This window comes from Pan paniscus, chromosome 14 (genome assembly GCF_029289425.2).
Source record: "Pan paniscus chromosome 14, NHGRI_mPanPan1-v2.0_pri, whole genome shotgun sequence".
In the NCBI taxonomy this organism is placed as follows: Eukaryota; Metazoa; Chordata; class Mammalia; order Primates; family Hominidae; genus Pan; species Pan paniscus.
Genome location: NC_073263.2, coordinates 35,613,592 through 35,636,804, shown reverse-complemented (window position 1 = coordinate 35,636,804; position 23,213 = coordinate 35,613,592). Strand labels below are relative to the sequence as shown.

The following is a 23,213-nucleotide window of genomic DNA, read 5'->3' as shown; positions in this document are numbered from 1 at the left end:
ATTGGCACTATATAGATGAGAGAAAGGAAGGGTGATTATTTGCTTGCTTTTGGAACTTTACTGGGCTTTACAAAATCTTTAGCATCAACTCTCATCAAATTCGTAAATTATATGACTATTTTAAGATGCTGTATTCTGATTCATTCTTAGTGTTTAAATTATCTCAGGTAGCAAATGGAGGTACTTCCAATTTTGAAATTTTCTGCAGATTTAAGTATCTCTAATTCCCAAAGAATATTTTCTATTTTAAATTCACTTTCACACTTCTCTAAGGTCTTTTCAAGCAGATCAGCATTTCTATCACCGACCTTAAGATGAGGAAATGGAGGAATATTGTTTCGTTTTGTTTTTCCAGGATGTGGATCTGTTGCTGACAGTGCCAGATTAGCAATCAGAAATCTTTCTTTTTCCCTAATTATTAATCACACTTCCATTGTTTGAAAAGTCAGGGCTAGCTCTTGCCCCTAAGCAGAAAAGGCAAAAGAGAGGATAAGTAGGAAAAAAGAAATGGGTATATTTTAGTATAAATTTAAATATATTTCTCTCTTCCTTAGGAGAGAGTTATGTATGTGGCTCCATAGAGCCCTTCAAGAAACTGGAGTACACCAAGAATGTGAACCCCAACTGGTCGGTGAACGTCAAGACCACCTCGGCTTCTCGGGCAGTGTCTTCACTGGCCACTGCTAAAGGAAGCCCTTCAGAGGTGCGAGAGAATAAGGATTTCATTCGGCCCAAGCTGGTCACCATCATCAGAAGTGGCGTGAAGCCGCGGAAAGCTGTCAGGATTCTGCTGAACAAGAAAACGGCTCATTCCTTTGAGCAGGTCCTCACCGATATCACCGATGCCATCAAGCTGGACTCGGGAGTGGTGAAACGCCTGTACACGTTGGATGGGAAACAGGTAAGAGACATATTGTGATGTGACTTTGACTTTAAGGCAAGAACCAGGGAGTCGGAGGGTGTACGTGGCTAAAGCATACATTTTGCTCAAGTTGTTAAAGGGCCTGGGTCACTTAATCAACAAATATGTACTTGCTGGCCCTAGAACAGTCAGAAGTTTGAGTTGAGCAGGATTATTCATAGGAATAAAGTAAGAAAAAAATGCATATCTTTGAAGATTAAATAATTACTCAGTGATTTCTACTTTTTCATTTATTATTTGCTTAACATAATGATTCTTTTCTGTCATCTGTTTTCAGTTTTCTCATAGATCTTATAGCCTTAAGAATGAATGACTGAGGTGTGAAAGTAAACTGTGACCAGTAGGGAAAATTCTAACTTATTTCTTTGACCTAAATATTTTATGATTTTAAGTCTTTGTAGTGTTCACTAGTGAGATTTACTTACATTTTATAGATTTTAAAATATGTATCTAAGAAATGACATATTTCCATCTGGATAGCTTTAAAGGCATATTTCTAGAATAGTACGCATCTTGTATTTTTCAGTGTTAAAATAAAAGGGAGGTTTTTCAGCTACAGAATGAACATCAGTTGACTTGGATGGGTGGTCATTTTAATGTGAGTTAGTCAGATGAACCCAAAGGAAGCATCACCTTTTATTGTCTTGGGTGGACTATTTTTGTACAGGTTTGACAGAACCTTGATGGTGAGTTGAATTAAAAAACATTGATTAGGGCCGGGCGCGGTGGCTGACGCCTGTAATCCCAGCACTTTGGGAGGCCGAGGCAGGCGGATCACGAGGTCAGGAGATCGAGACCATCCTGGCTAACAGGATGAAACCCCGTCTCTACTAAAAATAAAAAAAAAAAATTACCTGGGTGTGGCGGCGGGCGCCTGTGGTCCCAGCTACTCAGGGAGCTGAGGCAGGAGAATGGCGTGAACCCGGGAGGCGGAGCTTGCAGTGAGCCGAGATCGCACCACAGCACTCCAGCCTGGGTGACAGAGCAAGACTCTGTCTCAAAAAAAAAAAAAAAAAAAAAAAAAAAAAAATTGATTATATGTACAGCATGATTTGCTAGTCATTCAGAGTTTATCAGATTATATTTTTGAGCACACTATCTTTGCTGGAAGTTTAGTTTTTAATATGGTGCTATCAAAATGCTTTTTTAAAAAAATTTTTTTGAGGGATAATTTGAATGATTTGTATGTATAGTAAATATTAAAATTAAAATGATCCATGAATTAAAAGATTGATCTTATTAAATAGAAGACTCCTCCAAGTTCTTAAAGGCTAGCACATTCAAACTTTCTGAATTAGAAATAGATGCTAATCCTAGAAAGAGTATTAGTCATGAAAGAATATTTCCCTTAGGGATCCATTCAGATGCTCTAAATTATAAAATTCATTAGGAAAGAAGGAATATGTGCCAGTTGTTCATTTGTATTTACCGTCTTTTGCTTGTCTCATAACCCTTGCCCTAAGTATCATGCGGATAAGGATTCTAATGGATGAGATTCTCTAATGGATGAGACTTAGTCTTCTATATTTAAGAGTCTGTAGCCTAAATGTCATCAATCTATCAATGACCAGAAAGTTCATGCTGGCTTGTGAATTATAGTAGCAATAAGATGGCAAACTTCACCTTTACACATTTTGTAAGGCCTTCACTGGCTCCATTTCTAATGAGTTATTCAAACATCTTGTAGTTCTGAATTTTCATATATTGAATTTTCTCAAGATGGGAGTTCGTCTATTTTCATAAATATTTACCTATTCAAATAAATGTTTTTATAAAGTGTCTCATTAGAGCAAAGAATACATATGGATAAATGTTCCCTCTCCCTGCTGCACTTCAGAATTTTGGGAGTTCCAAAATGCTACTCTGAATCTAAAAATCGGCTTTAATGACTTTAGCTAAAATTTGCCATCAGCTGATTATTTAATTTTGTTTATTTCAGGAATAAATCCCTAGAATAGGTATGATGTTCTCAGTTGTTTTCTTCCTTACTGAATTTGTCTAGAATCAATATTTGATAACGGCTAGTTTACTGTGGTTTACATATAAATAATCCAAAGTCATGGGACGGAATCCGAGGTTTAATGTCAAAAAACCAGGATTCAAGTCTTGGCTCAGCCGTAGATTCCTTATGTTTTTAGCAAAACACTTAACTGAGCCTCATTATCCTCATCAGTGAAACACAGATAAAATGATTACCTGTGTTTTATAGAGTGCTGTGGGTCAACTATGATGATACATGCAATAGCAATTTTGAACTATAATGATGATAGCTTTATTGAGCATTGTTCTAAGTGCTTTGCATGTATTAGCATGTTTAATCCTCATAACGACTTGCTTATTATCCCCATTTAACAGATTAGAACACTAAGGCACAGAACTCATTAAAAACATGCATAAGACCACACAGCTACGATTTAAACTGGTCTTGCTCCAGAGCTTGTGCTGGTAACCACTGTACCACTTTAGATTATGTTAAAGCACCAAACTGATGTAAATATATTGAGAAAGAATTGTCAAGAGAGTAATTTGTCCAAGGAATATCATCTGAAACATTTCTGCTCTGTCCTTTTTTTCCCTGCAGTCATTCTGCTGACTGTTGTACTCAACTGTTGTTTTGTCAAGCGTTCAGTTTGCTGCTGTGGCATTTCCCCTAGTGTTGGCATGTTCTCTTCATAGCAGGATCAGTGAAAAGCTGCAGAGGAATTGGATGATAAAGTGGAAAGAACATAAAGACTTATTCCTTGGGTTCCCAGTGAGAACAAAGATGCTTCCTCATGGACCCCAGGAGTCTTTAGAATCTTTTTGGCTCAAAAGAGAAATCTGTCCCATAAGCAGTTTGTTAGAGTAGAATTTTTGACAACCCTGGCAGAGACTGAGGCTTGATAAGCCTCTGAGAATAAACCACTTTCCTCCACGCTGTCCTGTGGAATAACGCTTGGCCATAGTGGGGTGGCACCTGCACTGCTACCATCTTGGCCTGCCTGTGGTGGCATCGGGGTCCATATGCTGCCAACAAGATGCCACCCTAAGATTACTTGTCCCACCTTTTTAAAAAATAGTTTAACTGAACCCTCACATCAACTCCATAAACAATATGGGAATTCCAATGCCCAGTAAAGAATTTCATGTTTTTGGGTTGAGGAAATAGAATTGTTTAAAAAATGAATTGCTTGAGTGCTTTGAGTAAATGGGTAGAGAGGAAGATGGTTTTGTAGATTGCCTTGGGGCAGCCTACAGATGTATCCATGGCATGAAAACTGTTGACGCTGGGATTTTGGACAATGGAACCATGAAAGCCGGAGCCTGCTGTTTAATATCTTACCCAGAGGAGACGGACGCCGGAGGGCATAGACCACATGCTGTTCTCACTTGTTTCTACCACCACTCCTTGCTCAGTTGCCTCTCGGGTTTGTGTTAGCCCTAAGCAAAGAGTTCATCGAACAGTACTTTTTTTGATGTTTTTAGACTGAGATAAGGAAATAAACGTTTTGGAAATGCTGCACAATCTAGAAAAGATTTTGCAGGAAGCTGCAATTGGCCAAGATGACCGTTGTGGTTCATAAGCAGCCTATGTGTGAGCAAACCCTTTCTAATGATTGCAACTCCATTCTTTATTCAGGGGCACTGAAGCTTCAGCAAATGGTTGCCCCGACCTTCCTCCTCTTCCTTGCAACTTTCAGGGTGACTGCTCACCAGGTCATCAGTCCTTTTGCTGGCATGGCTGGCAGTTCAAGGAAGCACTTACCATGCCTTAATTTCAGTGATACATTTTTTTTAAAAATCTGGGCCTTGGTTAAAGACCTCCAAAGAAGAAAAAGGGACATTTTCTAGCTAACAGTTAAAATCATGTCCCCTGAACCCATGTCCAAGGGGAGGATTTGCAGGATCTTAGAGTCTGAGAGTCTCTTCCTCTTGCCCAAGTCCAAGCTCTGGATGTTGGAACTTTGCTGTGGGTTATTCACTTAACCTGCCAAGCAGTTACTCCCAGAGGCCATTTGGAGTATAACTATTTTTTAAGTGATTAAAATGAGACTAAAAGTTACCAGATTTGCTACAAAGATACCCTTGCATATCTCCTGACTCCTTTTATGGAAAAGCAAATCTGGCTTTCTTGAGCTGCTAAATCTGTGGTTCTTGAATCCTTCCTTAGAAACATAGAACAGCTAGTGCCTAAGTAGGTGATTTATACTATAAAGAACATAGATAGGGCACTTCCCAATGATCCCCTTCCCACTGAAATACAGCAATGACAAACTAGATTGCTCTTTAAGTAGAAAATAAATGCACATCCCTATCTTATCTACTTTTCAACATCAAAGATCTGTACAACATTGCAGCATGCTTTAGTGAAGAGAAAAAAACCCCAGAGATGTTATATTTTTATCTTATAGACATTTCACATAGGCCATGTACTTTATAAAATCTACCACTGCTAGTGAGTCGAGATCACGCCACTGCACTCCAGCCTGGGCAACAGAGTGAGACCCCATCTCAAAAAAAAAAAAAAATCTACCACTGCTAGCATGCTAGAGTGAGCAAACAATTTATTGTTTTCCCAATATGGAAAACATTAGGAATTACTCAGCTGAAGTATGGGGTAGCCATAAACTGATTTCGATGGTAAACCATGAGAAAGCATCATAACTGCCATTTTGAGGACATCCCAGTAGCTGTTGATAAATTAATCCATCATTACATCTTCTCTGTATCTTTTGATCATGAATCCTCATTGCCTGTTATAAACATAAAGCCCAAAAGATGCTTGTAAATGAGTCAATAATTGCCGCCATTTATTTTAGGTGTTTAATATAGGAGTTTACTTGATTACAGGAAATGGTAATGATGATTAATAGGAATCTATGAATCAGATATCACAAAATGGTCTTTATTTTCTTCTTTTTGGCCTTTAATATCTAATTCTAATCTGAAGTAAAAATAATTTGGTCGACTCTTGGGTTTAGAGTGCTTAAGATATGTCTTCCTCTTACAAGTTAAAAAAGTGGTACAAATTATTATTGCATCTGACCTTGGCTATAGGAGTTGATAAGCATAGAAAATGTGGAAACTAGAGGTTTCCAGACAAAATGTAAGAAATTTAGAATCTGGTAGGATTTATTTGGAATGGAAAAGGAGGTTTTCTGTAGCTATTAGCAGCAGTGGTATTTTTCCTTTTTTATTAGTAGAACTTTTCTGTGACAGTTCTAATTAACTTCTGCAAGCATATTAAAACCCTTCATTCTTGGTATAAAGAATGTGTACTATTGATTTGCTACACTACCTATGTAGCAAAAGGGAATGTAATACTTTTTAGTTTTGTTTGCAATTGGAGTAAAAAAAAGTTGATACAAGTAATTTAGCTTACACTTTAAAATGTCAAATTAAAATTCTCTACAAAAGCTCAGAGCACATGTTAAACCATCCTCATGATTTATTAGAGCTATGAATTGATGGAAATAGATGATTTCAAAGAAAAAGAAGTTTAAGAATCATAATGACACTTCACTTACAGAATTAAAGTGTTCAGAATAGAATGTACTATTTTAGGTCACATATCCTTGGTCAATATTTAGGACTCATGAGCTACACCTGTCCTTATGTAGATGTTAGTGCCTCCAAATTGGGAAGATTTAAGTCCTTTTTTTTTTCACTTTGAGCTCCTCTGAGGATGTGATCAATTATGGGTACCTGCAGTGATGTATATTTTAAGGCTTAGATTCATTTTAGCAAAAGTTAGTTTTCTGTAAATTGCATTCTAGCTCGCTGTAAAATGAATTCTAAGTTCTCTTAGTGTTCCACTGCTGTACTGAAGATAGGTTTTCTAAAGCCCTTCCATAGTGTGCTGAGAGCATTTGGGGGACGTTTACAAGTCTACTGGCTTTGTGATTGCCTTCTGGTGGTGAGTTCTCTTGCTTCTATGACAGCTGGAGCCCTGACCTGGCCTGTGAGCCTTTTCTGTCTGGCAGGAGCATGTTGGGATGATAGAAAGAACTTGGACTTTAAAGTCAGCTGGTCAGTCAGTTATACCTGCAACAAACAAACAAAAAAATTCAGCTGAGCCTGGACTGAGATTTCAGTCTGGAAAATCTAGCTTGTGGTTTTTCATCCAAGCCTGGAAAATTAAGTTAGCCTACCCAACTTACTGATTAGTTAAGTTTAAAATTTCTGTATATTGAATTTACTTATAATGAGGAAATTTGCTTATGTATGCTATAAATTAAGCATAGATATACATGATAACATGACAGAGAGGAAAAACATTAGTTCCATAGAATTATAGATGAGTTCAAATCTGTCCTCTACTCTGGGCACAGTGAAATTTATCCTCCTATTGGAAATAGTTCACACCCTGATAATCCTCAGTTTCATCATCTGTATATTGTGAATAATAATAATGATAATAATGCCTGCTCTATAAGTTGTCATGAGGACTAAATGAAACAATTCACATGGCAAATTTAGCACTGTGATTGGTACCCAATTGTTGATAGTTGTTATAATGGAAAAGCTGACACTTAACAACTTTTTTTGGAAAAAAACCATATTTTAATGTGCCAAAGGGACTCACTATTTTAAATTATCCTATTATAATGACTAATCATATTTTCCTTTGTAAATGTGGCTTTTCACATGGAAATGCTTCATGATATAATAAAAAGAGCATGGAATTCGAAATGAGACACTTAACTAATACAAAGTCAAATCCTGACTTGAATACTCGTTAGTGGTGTGACCTCTGGCAAATCAGTTCAACTCTCTGAATCTCAATTTCCTCTTCTTTAAGATGGCATAATAATGCATACCTCATAATATTGGGGTGATAATTAATTGACAAAATATGTATATAAAGGCCTTGGCTTGAAACATGGTAGGTCCTCTAAAAATATCAGTCCTTCTCCCTTCTGTTCTCATATTCCAGGCTTTCTTAAAAATGTAAGACGCTTGTAGTTGTATAATACCATGAATGTAGAATTGGTCATTTGCATAGTTTCCATTGCAACTGATCTGCTGTACCTGAACTACTAACAACTGTATTTTTATCATCCCATTTATTGTCAGTCAGTTGTGAATGCGATGCAGATATTTTATTCACTTTCTTCTTCAATGGTACAGGTCATTCCTTAAAGGCATCTTTCTATTGGCAATCCATCCCACCGAGAAAGTAATATTATTATTAGTATCATTTGTTGAATACCTTCTCTGTGCCTGGCATTGGACTCGTTGCTATATATATTTATATTGATGATTACATTGATAATTGAAGGTAATCTCACTGAACCCCAGCTCTGCAAAGCAAGAACCTACTCATTTCTCAAGATTCAGCTCAAAGGTGGCCTTGTCTATGAAATATTTCCTATCTTCCCCATATAAAATTGACAACTCACTCTCTTGGAGCCTGTTCACTGTACATTGTATGTAGCCATGCACATCTTCATTATGCTGGTCTATTGTAATGCCTGTCTCCTCCTTTCGATTTTATAGGATGAGGCTAAGAAAGGTGTTCTATTGGCCTTTGAGTCTCCAGAGCTTGACCTGGTAAATGACTGAATGACTAAGTAGCTGGATGATTGACCAGTTTGCTGTGGTCTATCCACTTGGCATTAGCATATGACTCCAGTATTCAGCAAGGTCCTTACGGGTCATGGCCATATAGGAGCTGCCTTGGTCACCCTGGGCTGTGGTCATGTGTAGCTGTAAATGATGATGGTGCCCTCTGCAGCGTGGCCACACACTACATTACCATGCACACCGCACCATGATGGTTGTTTCTAGCTAGGGCTTCTTCATGAAAGACTCTAGTATAGAAAAGAAAAAGAACACATCTGCCAATTTTAGATCATTTTCGCTATTGAAAGCACTTTCATTTTGTGGGGGAACAATAGATATTCTGTTAGAAACATCTCGCCGTCTGAGTCAGGAGAATTGCTGTAAACCTTCCTGACATTGCCTTAGCCATCCAGTGAATAAAGAGAAGAACTGATCAATATGTCCCATGGATTTAAAAATTGGTGGTGGGCCAATAGGAGATGCACATGAAAAGCATCTGGCCTAATTATTGCAGAGACACAAACCTGCAGTATTCAAGGGTGTTTGTGGTGGCAGAGTATAATATGTTGCACCAGATTTTTCTGATTAGTTTTTAAATCCTTGAAACTAAATTAAATGAAAGAAGTCTGTTTCAGAAATTAAATGGAACTTTAAAAATCCAATTTTAAATAGGAACTATGTTGTAAACAACATGCCTTAGAAACAAAAGGACAGATGGGAGATTTATTTTTTAATTGGTCTTGTCCTTTGTAAGATTAATATATAATCAATGTAAAGAATTTTGAAGGAAATGGGAAAATATTAAGATAAGTTAAAATTACCCACAGTCGCATTGAGAAGATGGCCCTTGCTCATATTTCGGTCTTTTTTCCTTTGTCTTTGTTTTTTTTTTGAGACAGGCGTCTTGTTCTGTCTCCCAGGTTGGAGTACAGTGGTGCAATCTCAGCTCAGTACAACCTCTCCACCTCCCAGGCTCAAGTGATTTCTCCTGTCTCAGCCTCCCAAGTAGCTGGGATTACAGGCGCGTGCCACCACACCCAGCTAATTTTTGTATTTTTAGTACAGACAAGGTTTCACCATGTTGGCCAGGCTGGTCTCGAACTCCTGACCTCAAGTGATCTGCCAGCTTCAGCCTCCCAAAGTGCTGGGATTACAGGCGTGAGCCACTGCGCCTGGCCCTGTCTTTTTCTTTAAAAACAAACAGACAAACAACAGCAACAACAACAACAACAAAACCCCACAGATCCCACTCTGTGTGCAGTTTGGCTCCTTGCTGGCACCTTCACATGAGTCTGCACATTTATGTGGGAAACGTATCAAGCCATTCCCTCTCTAACTTTGTTATTTCATTGTCCAGGGTCAGATCCCCTGAAGCCAAGTTTCCCAGTGTGCTTTCCTCTCTTGTGACTTGTCTGTAGAGCCTCTTTTGTCTGTCTTCTGACTTACGGCTGATAGTAATCATGTTCCAAAGTCCGATCGAGAAGCAAACAGCATGTAAAGTAGCAATTCTTGAGGTGCTGTTCAGTATAATCAGTTATTGGAGGTTAAAATTATCTCAGACTCCATCTGCTCTGTCTAGAATCCTCTTAGAAAAAAGTCACATTTTTCAAAACGTGTCTGATTCCATAAGTCCAGTCTTGTTTTGTACATGCCAGGTAACAGGCTTTTTAGGTCAATGGGAGCACAGTCACCATGATCTTTAATGAGTTCCTCCCTGAGGGAAAAACACAAGGTAGTTCTCTTTCTGTGGATAATCACTTCTGCTTTGCCTTAGAACTGTTTGTACACCTGTGTGAGACCAAAATATCTGGGAGAAAGAAGATAGTGCTTTGTTGATTTCTGTATTCACAACTACCCTCATTAGATGCTTACAATTTGTTAAATGACATTTCTTAGTTTTAACTTTTGGCTCATCCTTTAACAAGTAGATTACAGGGCTAGGAGTGCCCCTACAAGAGATCTTTCTATTCCCTTTTTCTCTACTTGGAAGACCATAAACCAAAGTTGCCTTGGCAGATAGGAACATAAAATTGATTTTTTTATTAAAAAAAAATCTTCCAGGAAGAAAATAACTCAAGGTAAGCACTAGCTTAAAAAAAAAAAGATTAGACTAGACATTTTCCTTCTGATGCCTTTTCAGAGTGACAGTCTGGGAGCTAGAAACTGCTTACACAACAGAAATAAGTTGTAGAGTCGTGCTGTGTGCACAGGTGTATGCTTCATCAGTGTTCTTAAAAACCTCACTATCAGCCAGGTGCGGTGGCTCATGCCTGTAATCCCAGAATTTTGGGAGGCTGAGGCAGGCAGATCACTTGAGATCAGGAGTTCGAGACCAGCCTGGCCAACACGGTGAAACCCCATCTCTAATAAAATACAAAAATTAGCTAGGTGTGGTGGTGGGTGCCTGTAATACCAGCCACTCGGGAGGCTGAGGCAGAAGAATCACTTGAAACTTGAAGGCGGAGGTTGCAGTGAGGCTAGATGGTGCCATTGCACTCCAGCCCAGCCTGGGCGACAGAGTGAGACTCTGTCTCAAAAGAAAAAAAAAATTAAATAAATAAAAACCTCAGTACCAAGAGTGGTCCCGAGACAGCAGCAGCAAGGCCACCAGGGAGCAGGCAGAGATGCAGACCCTCAGGCTCCACACAGACCTACTGAGTCAGAATGTGATTTCAACAAGATTCTCAGGCTGTGTTTATTCACATTTAAGTTTCAGAAGTGCTGCTCAGGAGACTGAAGAGTATGAATGGAACATCAGAATTCAAAGCCCTAAAGATGGCGAACCCTGGCTGTTGTTGCGTGGTAGATGCATTAAACATTAGTTTTAGCTGATTTCGCAGTTTTATTAGCATCCTCTCAATGCCAATGTTGACATCAGATGGCAAGATATGATTGCCAGCAGCAATTTTCTGGAAAGCAGCCAGTGCATTAGTGTGAAATGTGTTCTCACTGCAATCTAGCCTCAGTGGGCTGCCTCATGTGGAGGGTGAATGGCTTCCTGTATGGAGAATAAACGTAGGTTAAAGAGTCAGGAAGGCTGAACAAACACTGTGGAAACACGGATCCCGAGGAAGAGATTAATGCCACAAAGTGCATATGCATGCTGTTAGAAGTTGTCTGTATCTCCCCTCAATACGCTGCACAAACTGAATATGATCCCTGTGCTGCTTCCGGGTGTCTTCTGTGGGAATGAATGGAAGTCATTAACTGGTCCTGAGAACCGATTTTAGATCTTCAACTATTATCAGATGGAGTCCCTACACATGAGACAATTCCCAACATGGACGATGCCCGGAAAGATGTGGGCTGTTTTTAAGGTGTGCAGGAATGGAGGGGTAACTTTTGAAAATAATTTCCAGCTATAATAATTTTCTAGACATGCCCAAGGATTTAGTGGCCAACAGTCTTATATACTGCAGACTTGACTATGGAAAACAACAATGGATGGGATAAGCTGGTGTGAAGGAACCACCTAGTGATCAGAATTAGAGTGATTTTCTTATAACACAGCCTGGGAGGTTAAGAGACTGAGGGGGTGTCGCCTATTTAATTCAGCTGGCAGCTGGCAGGGGCTGCCCATCACTTAGGGCAGACAGGGCTTTGCAAAAAGCCATACAATGCCCAGCGACCCCATTAACAGGGCCTTTTTTGAATGGGAAGGTCAATTCCATTTCTGAGGTTATAGCTCTAAATTAGGGAAAAAATAATAAGCCCTAGAAATAAGTGGGGTCTGTATACAAAGAACCAGTAAAAGGTTCGTTTCTGTCATTGGTTGATACAGTGGCCCTGGGAAGAGTTAAATTACTGACATATTTCTCAGGCCATTTCTGGAATTGGTCTCCTGTGAAAGGAATAGCGCAGGCTTATTCTATTTTGTTTCCTGGTAACATCATCATTTTTGTTTGTTTGTTTGTTTGAGACAAGATCTCACTCTGTCACCCAGACTAGAGTACAGTGGTGTGACCTTGGCTCACTGCAGCCTCCACCTCCTGGGCCCAAGCAATTCTCTGACCACAGCCTCCCAAGTAGCTGGGACTGCAGGTGTGCACCACCATGCCTGGCTAATTTTGTGTGTGTGGTTTTTTTTTTTTTTTTTTTTTATGTAGAGACAGGGTTTTGCCCTGTTGTCCAGGCTGGCCTCGAACACCTGGACTCAAGCAATCCTCCTGCCTCGGCCTCCCAAAGTGCTGGGATTACAGGTGTGAGCCACCATGCCTGGCCAATCGTTTTCTTATATAGCAAAAATTGCTTTTCTCTTTATTTACATTGTGTGTCAAATTGGTAGACTTAGCCACTGTGTATTGAGAAAAAAACACATCCATTGATTAAATCCTTGCTGCATTTGGCAACAGTTTATAGGAAAAGGGAGAATTTCTGAAGATCATGCTGTGATGCCTCTGGGATACGTTCAGTTGGAGAAAATCTAATCTCATGTATTATTGTATTGTACAGAGTGCCAATTATTGACAGTGACCATAAAAAACAAAGACCTGTTACAAAGCCTGTTAGGTGAACAGACTATTCACGGAGTTGTCTTTGGTTTTGCCAAATTGGATCAAGAGTTTCACCTGGGTTTTATTAAGATGATTGTGCTTTAGCTTTTTAACATAAATGTCTTTTAATGTTTAAAATGTGCAAGTCCTTGTAGACTTGTTAGATCCGGAAACATCGATTCAGCATGGATTCTGTGCCAGGCATTGGGAATACCTTAGTTTTCTTTCAGTGGGCAGTGGAAGACTTGGGAGAACTCCTCACAACAGAATCCTAAGGGAAGGGTCCTTTCAGACTCACTGCAAGTTTCATTACTAGAGAAATTTGCATTTTCACATTTGTATGTTCATGGGAGTAGGAGATGATTGATACAGTTAATCTTATTTGAGGATGTCCTTGTACTGTTTGAAAATGTGACTGCCGAAACACTGTAACATTGCCTTCGTACTTTAAATAACTGAAAGATGTGTTTTATTTTATAGTTGAATTAATAACACTTCTAGCACATTAAGAATCCAAATAATGCTGGGCACGGTGGCTCATGCCTGTAATCCCAGCACTTTGGGAGGCCGAGGCAGGCTGATTGCCTGAGGTCAGGAGTTTGAGACCAGCCTGGCCAACCTGGTGAAACCCCGTCTCTACTAAAAATACAAAAATGAGCCAGGTGTGGTGGCACTCACCTGTAATACCAGCTACTCAGGAGGCTGAGGCAGGAGAATCGCTTGAACCCAGGAGGCGGAGGTTGCAGTGAGCTTTGATCGCGCCATTGCACTCCAGCCTGGGCAACAAGAGCGAAACTCTGTCTCAAAAAAAAAAAAAAAAAATCCAAATAATATTAAAAGCCTACTTTTGTGTACCAGCATGCTAATAAACAGATTTCCATTAAAATTAGTCCCTGTACTCTAAGCTTGTGGCATATTTTAGAAGCCCTTAAAATAAATACTAAATGTCCTAGCCCTCAGTTTTATGAGCCTGCACTTTCCCATTAAGGTGTATTGGGAATCAGGTGTGTAAAGTTCCCATTCATTTTCTACCATCAGTTAACGTGAGAGGGAAGTTACTTTCAAAACTTTACAAGATTATCAAAATGCACGAGAACTTGACTTTGGAGATGTTTACACCCACATACCTACATTTTGGGGCACAAGAGAACTAGAGGAAGAACCAGAGGAAGTGTGGATCTATTTTGAGGATTGGCAACTGTGTTTTCTAGGTCTTAAAATTACTTTTTTTTTGAAGACAAAAATGAAGCTTTATGCTATGTATTTAAATAATTGCAAATCTCTCTCTCTCAGTGCTTCTCTCACCTGGAAGGACCAATGTGAATGACCCCACTGTAAATGGATTCTGTTCATGTGACTTTTCGTTTGTCCTATTTGCCTTATAATTTGGTTTGACATCAGCTGAAGAAAGTGTGTCAGATCAGTTCTGGGATAGTGCACCAGCTCTGTGCCAGAAAATGAGTGATAACACCTTGTGTAATGAATCAAAAGTTGGAAGACATTTTCTGTTACAACAGCTGGAAACATTTTCTCCAGTTTACGTGAAGATTGCTGAGTAATTGGCATTCCAGGAAGGTAAAGGACTGGATCTGTCCCTGGGAGTGAGGCTTTGTAGAAAAGAATAAAATCATCTTGTATGTTGAACCCAGCCCAGGGATAATATCAATAAATGTAGAATAGCAGCTAGTGTTTCTTGAATGTTTACCATATGCCAGGCACTAACTAAAATTTCTATTTTTTACCCCATTAACAGTATTATGGGAGTAGATACTATTGTTATCTCCATTTCACAGATGCAGAATCAGGGGGAAAGTAACTGGCCCAAGTGATTAGTACCTGGTCAAGGCAGACTGACATTCTTAACCACAGTGTCATATCTGACATTATATAGTGTTTTCCAAATACTTTAAGTATATAAAATTCATGTGCATCTTTTTTTTTTTTTTTGGTAAGAATGCTCACAATTTATTGCTGAGCTTTATTGGTGTGCCTGCTGGAGTTTAAAAATACTTTTCTTCTGAAATTATCAAATTCCTGTGATCTGTCAGTCTTTAAACACATTGAGATTAATATACTACCCTGTTAAAAGGGTTAGACTGGGTTGCCAAAAGACAGTAAATGTTGAGAAAGCTACTGAAATGTCTTCTTTCAATTTCTTCTAAGTGTTTCTTGCTATTTTGGTTCCTATTTGGATTGTTAATGATTATGAAAATAATCCATTTAGAGTAATTTTAAAAACTTAAGAATCTTACTTTAGATTATTATAAAAATTTATATTCCCAATAGTGGAAAAAGAACATTTTTAATGTAACTAACACATCACAGAGATATACAGTACAACTATTTTATAGAGTGTGAATATCGCAAAATTTAAAAACATGTCAACTTTAAAATAAAAAATGATTACAGCTTTATTAAGCTATAATTTTCGTACTACAAAAAGCACCCATTTTAAGTATATTATTTAATGATTTTAATAAATGCAGAGTCATGCAACCATCACCACATTCCAGTGTTAGACACTTTGACCGAGAAAGTTCCTTCATCCGCATTTGCAGTCAATCTGGGCTCCCACCCCTAGCCCAGCAGCCACTGATCTGCTTATTAGTCACATCAGGTTTAAATGTTGACCTCATTTTTCTATCTGCTTTTATAGAAAAGTCTCCTTTCTACCTTCTAAGTCATTTGTGTAATTATGGATTCACTAAGTTCATCGCCTTTAACCTGTAACTGTAGCCTCCATCCTCTCCAGCTCGGTTTGACTAGCTCTGGGTTTTATTGAGGTTTTATAAGTAACTTATTACAGAGGTTATGTAGCCAGTTTCAGCACCGTGAGCCACTTATTATCTTTGCACTCTTTGCACATACGGCATTTCTGAGCTCACTCCAGACTTAGGTATCCAGGAGAAGAAACCTTTCATGTTCATGGCAGGATGGAATAATTCTTGTCTTCTAAGCCCTAGGGATGCTTCCTTGGGGTCTATTCTTCTCTCCTACCTTCTTGGGGCCCCATTTGGTGACATTTGCTTTGTTACAGTCCAAAATACCATTTATAAGCCGATTAGGTTTCACATGATATTAACATATTTCAAGCTGTGTATATCTTTTTGCATTTCATAGTTAAAATATGGCTTCCATGTGCTTTGTCTGTTCCTTGGATGAGATCCAATTATTTCATAATCTCTGTCATTCCCTCTTCATGGTGAGTTTCCCACTTGTCCTTTCATCACTTTGCTATTCGAGATCTTTGAGGACTTTTTAAAAATTACTTATTTCTTTCTTCTCAAGGAAAGAGACTTAATTGTGCATTTTAATATTCTGCCGTACAGTAAAGCTGCACCTGGGGGATTATGTTCACTGAACCATCATTGAAAATGCCTTTGTACTTCAGTGTTAAGATGCTGCTGGCTTTTGGATTCCAGAAAAGGTTGTGTATTCAGTGTATACTTATCTTCTTTTTCTTGTTCAAGGCCATCTCTAAACCAAAAACAAGGACCGGTCTCCCCTGTGAAGCCTCTTACAAGATGGGAAAGAAAAGCTGGTCTCTGGCTGAAATTCAAAGGCCTTGGACTTATATCTAGGCATAGTTCTGAGGTTAGTGAGGAACTGAGATTGCTTCCCAGATTTTTCTCCCTTTCTGACCTCCTTCTTGGTAATCTGTCTCTCCAAAGAACCAAAGGGGTTTTGGTGGTGGTTAGCTACATTAAAGAAAATTACATACAAAAAACCCTTTCAAAACCAATGGAACTGGTTTATAGTTTTTAACCGTCTCTTTTGGGGGCTTTATTATGTAGGTCTTATTATTAAATTGAAATTAAATAGTGATTGTTTGTTTATTATATGGTTTATTGTAATTTCCTTTAGCTAAAGCTGACAACAGAAAATAATATCAATGAAATGGAAAAATTCTTTTAATTCCAGGAATTTAAGACAAAATCCTCTATCTTTAACTTAGTTTTTCTTATTTTATCTACAACAATGGCTCTTAAATTTTGGGGCTTGCATTCCCCTTTGAGAATCTTATGACTGCTATGGCCATATCCTCAAGAAAGTTATGCTTCTCAGATGAGGTAGCATTTAATTTTTCTACTATGTTTCTCAGCAGTGTTCAGTCTTTGACTCTCATATTTTGGGGGAAGGGGTGGTGGAATTTATATGTCCATGATATTTACTTATCCGGTGACATAAATCAAGTCTTGTTTTAGATCATCTTTAATTTTCTTGCATTAAGTAGTGGTTTTTTGGAAACATTTGGGAGTTTGAGCCCAGAAAGATATGAGAGAGCCGGGCACAGTGGCTCACACCTGGACTCCCAGCACTTTGGGAAGTTGAGGCGGGCGGATTGCCTGAGCTCAGGAGTTCGAGACCAGCCTGACCACAACAGTGAAACCCGTCTCTACTAAAAATGCAAAATATTAGCTGGATGTGGTGACACATGCCTATAGTCCCAGCTACTCAGGAGGCTGAGACATGAGAATCCCTTGAACCTGGGAAGCAGAAGTTGCAGTGAGCCAAGATCACATCACGGCACTCTAGCCTGGGCAACAGAGTGAGATTCTGTCTCAAAAAAAAAAAAAAAAAAACAGAGAGAGAGAGATATCAGAGGATACATTCTGCCACCTGCGTTCATTCATGACTGATTATCAAAAGAAATTTCTGGTTCTTGACAAAACATTTCCTGTTCATAGAGAAATTGTTCAGTTCAACTGGGCATGGGTTTGCTTTCTGTCACTTGCTGGAAATTCTTTACTGGAACAAAAAGTCTAGTGCTTGTGCATAAGGGAAGACATAGACATGTGGTCCTTCCTCACACCTGCTTCCTCACTCCTGCTTCCTTTTTGCTCCTCATTTTTCTGTTCCATCTTAACTTTTCCCCATCACTTGAGCCTTTAGTAAATGTGAGATAATTTCACTTTTCTTCTCATGTGATTATTTCACTTACAGGAAATCATATTCCTGGCCCGAAATTGTTTCTTCTTTCACAACAGATGCTCTCCAGGGCTCTTCATCATTTTGTCCTGAGCAATACATTTTCAAAATGTAAAGTGCTCCCCGGCTGATAGCTCTGGAGCCACTAGGGGGTTTAGGAATGTGGTGCAGTAACGACGTTTGTCTTAATACCCTTTAAAAACTGTAAGTAAAGTATAATTATTGCTTAGAAACTTTTTCCTTAAAAAGGAATTGATTTTACAGCCACAGGGTGTATAGCAACTACCCATGACTGGCAGTTAGTGGGGATCAGGTAAGAGTCCGCATTTCTGAGTTGGTTTAATAATGCAACAGAACACCAACAGCTGATAGCTCCTGGTTTTGACCATTAAATTGCTTTAAATTGGTTTTATTCTAACTATCTTGTTAATTTTGTATTCATAACCATTGGTTAAATATAGGAGGTGAACAAGGAGCAGAATATAAATGACGATAATGCCAGCTTTTATAAAGCATGTTAAGGTGTTTCTAGCATTTAAGAAAATAATAATAAAAAGAAAATACAATTATAATTGAATCCAATGTAGCTTTTATTTACTGAGATTAAAACTCTCTGACTGTGACTAAACAAGACGATTGGTGGAGGGGTGCAAAATTTATATCAGGTCAAAAAAGGCAGATTTTAAAAAAATGCTATAACATTTTAATTTGTCTACATTTTAATATAGACTTGACTCTAATGCCAAATAAGGTCTAGTCATTAAAAAAATTTTTGGCTGAGTGCCTGTAGTGCCATCTACTAAGGAGGAGGAGGCAGGAGGATCACTGGAGTCCAGGAGTTTGATACCATACTGGACAATATAGTGAGACCCCGTCTCAAAATAATAATAATAATTTTTTGTGCTTAAATCATATATTTGCCATATAAATTAAAATTACCTGAAAATATGTAACACAGGTTGATTGGGAAGAACAAACTTTGTCTTTATATTCCACAAATACTATCTAAGCTCTATTAATGTATTTCTACTTTTAAATATTTTATTTTAAATAACTATCACTAAAAAATGTCAAAATTATTCTAAAATTCCTTAGGGTATTTGAGAGGCTAAATAGTTCTACGAAGGAATTCCTGAAAGAAAAAAAAAAGGACTGGAAACATAGGGACATGGATTGTAGTCAGGTGATTGAATGATAATGTGCTGGCAATGACTTTGGGAATATCGAGGTCCTCAGGGGTCTCTAGCATGGTACTTTGCTTTGACCAGGTGCTTGGTAAATGTTTGTTCATTAAAGGAATTTATGTATATAATATATGGTACTTTAATCACACGGTGCTGTTTTCATTTAAAAACATGGAAGTCATGGTCTACTATATGGAAACTTAAGTAGGTGATTTGTAGCCACCATGGGAGCCCTTGGCTGGGAGATTCACTGTAGCAAATATCCTTTCACAGATCCAAGACCTAGTAGTACTGAATGAAGTGATGGTTTTACCCACATGATGACTTCTGTCAATCAAAATGAAAAATATACCCACTTTCTTATTCCTACCGACTTCTTAAATAATTTGCCAATCTGTTGCAAATATGGTACACTGCCAATTTTCAAAGTTAGCTATGTGAGCAGTCCTTCCTCCAATTATAGGACCAGTTACATAATGAAGGTTTGATGTAGAAGTAAGGATTTCAAGAACAGTCTTATGCTTGGCATAGAAGTAAGGATTTCAAGCTGCAGTCTGTTAATAGTTTTGAAGTATTGTTATTGTTTTTGTGTCTTATTTGGGAAGGCCTAATTATCAATGATGTTAACAATACTTTCCTCTCCAAAGCCATTTTTTTCTTTTTTTTTGACTTGTCTTATTTTCAAGCTTCTAAAATTCAGTTTATACCTATTTTGTGCAGCCTGGGCTCTTGCCTAACATGCAAAGGATATTTAGACGGTAGAATTCATAGAATTTAGTAACTGATTGGATATGGGAAGGAACAGGAAGACGTGAAGAAAAGGAAAAGGAAAGAAAACGCCTCTCGGATAAGAGACATGCCTTGGGCAGCAGGGTAGACAGTAGTTATATTAAAAGTTAAATAATATAATAAGCATAACAACTGCTAACAGCTATTCAGCTATTTGCCATTGTGCTACGAACTGTGTTAAGCACTTCATATGCATGATAAAATTTAATCCTCACACCAACTCTAGAAGGTAAGTACTATTTTTTTCTCTTTTACAGATGAGGAAACTGAGATTTAGAAGGGTTATACAATATGTGTGATATCACACAGCTATAAAAAAAAAACCTCAAGAGCCAGAACTCTTAGACATTAGTTGTCTTCCGGTCAGAAAAATAAAGCAGATTTGGAGTTGTATATGGTCAACAGTATCACAGCTGCTAAGTAATGAAATAAAATAAGGACTGTCTGACAACAGTGTGACGTGCTGCTAAGTAATTAAATAAAATAATTCATTTAATAAAATACTATAAGGTATTGGCAAGTAGAAAAGATGATGAGAGGACATTCTAGGCAAAATAAACAACATAGAACATTGCCCTGGGCTAGGAAAGCAAGACAATTTGTCCAGAATGATGACAGCTGTATTGGATTTGGGGAGGGGTTGTGCTCAGGGCATAGGAACTAGGAACACAGATAAATGTGAAAAAGTAGTTAGAAAATGATGCCAGTAGTGGGGGAAATGGATAGCTATCGTTGGGAGTGGGAGGGAGGACCCAGATGAACAAGACACACAGCAGCCTTCTTACTGTCAACTTCAAGTGCTTTATCATATGACACATATCACGCTAGGAATGGTGGCTATTTTCTTTATTTACCTTGACTCATATATCACATATATTTATACCTCTGGGGTGTCATGACTGAAATAAATTTTCTGGACTAACTTTATAAATGTATAGAGAAGCAGACAGAAGAAAGAAGCAACTTCTCTGAAGTTTGGGTTATTTTCCATTTTGATGGCCAAATGTAGATTAAAAGTTGAAAGTCATTCATCACATAACAAGCCCTTACATGCCAAGTATTGAGGATATGAAGATGGGTGAGTTATGGTCCCTGCCCTGAGACACTCAGAGTACAGCCCAGAAGATGAGCATTTTTTTAAATTTATTTTTTTTAAAATTTTTTTATTTTACTTTAAGTTCTGGGATACATGTGCAGAACGTGCAGGTTTGTTGCATAGTATACATGTGCCATCATGGTTTGCTGCACCTATCAACCTGTCATCTAGGTTTTAAGCCCCGCATGACTAAAACACCAAAAGCAATTGCAACAAAAGCCAGAATTGACAAATGGGATCTAATGAAACTAAAGAGCTTCTGCACAGCAAAAGAAACTAGCATCAGAGTGAACCCGCAACCAACAGAATGGGAGAAAATTTTTACAATCTACCCATCTGACAAAGGTCTAATATCCAGAATCTACAAGGAACTTAAACAAATTTACAGGAAAAGAACAACCCCATCAAAAAGCGGGTGAAGGACATGAACAGACACTTCTCAAAAGAAGACGTTTATGCAGCCAGCATTTTAACCAGTGGTTTATAATGGCATGGGCTATGTGCCCAAGGAGATTCTACTGAGCCATGTGACAACAGTGCAGGAGAGGGACTGGCTGTTGCATGGGGTGGAGTGGGGTAGGGTGGGGGCTGGGACACAAGACCAAGCTCATGATCATGAGATCCTCATTGTGCTCCCCTGCTGTTTCTCTGAGCTTTCACTGACCTCACGAGAGCATTCGCCCCCGTATCCGGTGAGTCATTCAGTGGCTCCTCCGATCTGCCCAGAAATGTTTTGGGAATCCAGTTACCCTTCTCCACGCATGTGTTCAAGCTCTCACAGTGGGCCTGGACCCTTGCAGAAGTTCCCTAGCTGATCTCTTTGCTTCCTGTCTCTTTCCTCTCCTACCTACGTTCTGTGCTACCTCCAGAGAGCTCTTTCTAAGAACAGAGCTTTTGTCCCAGCGTGGTGTGTAAAATCGTTGGAGATATTGGCCTCTTCTCCCTTTCCAGCCTCACTTCTTGCCATTTTCCCCTGTACACCATAAGTCCCAGTTCTCCAAACAGCTCGTTGCTTCTAATACTAAGTATCTGTGGCATCCCATTCTCTCTGCCTGGATGCCCTCCAGCTGGTCTTTTCAGTGACTCCTCTAAGAAGAAGGGCTCCTCTGGGGTATTTTGAAAATATGCCTGTGAATAGAGGATGTGCGTCCTTATCGGACTATAGGCCCTACATTTCCTGCTCTGCGAATTTTCATCCAGAAAGATCTGAATGTCCAGACCCAAAGAAAACTATTTTTCTTTTTGTCTTTATACTTTGCCAGAACAATAAATGTCAAATAACTTTCCTTACCACATCGATAAGCCTACAACTGTTATGTCACCCCACTCTTAAGCAAGGCTTGCTTTATAATATATTGGAGGGCATGTCGTAGTTTATGAAGGCAAAGTGCATTAAATTTTTTAAATAGTGCTAGGTTATTAACCTAATGCTTATTCCCACAATGCATGTGGCACACTTGGGGACCATAGGAATTGCAAACGCACATCTGGATTACTAAGATTTGTTAATCCCCTCCAATTGATGTGAAATAATGATTAGTCACCAGGAGAGTAAAAAGCTTTGGTTCCCTCATGCTGCCAAATGGAGATCAAAGTGCCATCAACACTTCACACTAGCTATTGTTGGAGCCACTCTTGTACCAAAGGAAACAAGATTTTGTCTTGTTTTGTATTTGAAATATTGGAGGAAAAAAATCAAATTAGGGCTAGATGTTATTGGTGTGAGGCAAGATTCAGTGACTCAGAAACATAAAAGGAAGTTGGAGAAAGTAAATGACCAGAACTGCCTGTTGTATATTTCTTGGTGCAAAGAAAAAAGAAGATGCTTTTGCCAGAGAATGGAGGTGGAAAGAAGAGAGTGATGGGAAACTTTAAATAAATGGGAACACTTTGCAATGGACAACCCGGAGTTCCTGTTCGAGGGTGGTCCTGCAGAGAAGTGTCATGAGAGAGTGGAATAGTTGAGTGCTGCACAGGAAAGAAACATGGGCTGAACTTGGAACCAAGGTTATGTTTCCAAAAATAGAGTTATATTAACTGCACAAAGCACATAGATTGAGGAAAGCCTGTGCTTCTGTTCAGGCCTAGCAGGCCAGCAGGTCTCTAGGCCATCTGGCCTGTTTCTCCTGGGTTGCCCAACGGTTTGTAATGTGAGGTTTTCTCATCAAGTAGAGGAGAGCTTACATATTTATTCGCAGATATGTGACATTGTACAGAGGAAGAATGATTCGAAGTGGGGCAGAAATCAGGCCCAT

The 23,213-nt window shown here is 38.7% G+C and overlaps 1 protein-coding gene across 3 annotated transcripts in view; it reads left to right on the top strand.

Moving 5' to 3' along the window:
• DCLK1 (doublecortin like kinase 1) overlaps window positions 1-23,213 on the top strand; it is a 354,866-nt gene that overhangs the window by 18,747 nt on the left and 312,906 nt on the right. For all 3 annotated transcript variants that reach the window (XM_034936574.4, XM_034936575.4, XM_034936576.3), the window contains exon 3: window positions 555-901. In XM_034936574.4, coding sequence (XP_034792465.1) covers window positions 555-901 — 347 coding nt within the window. The remainder of the gene's footprint in view (window positions 1-554; window positions 902-23,213) is intronic.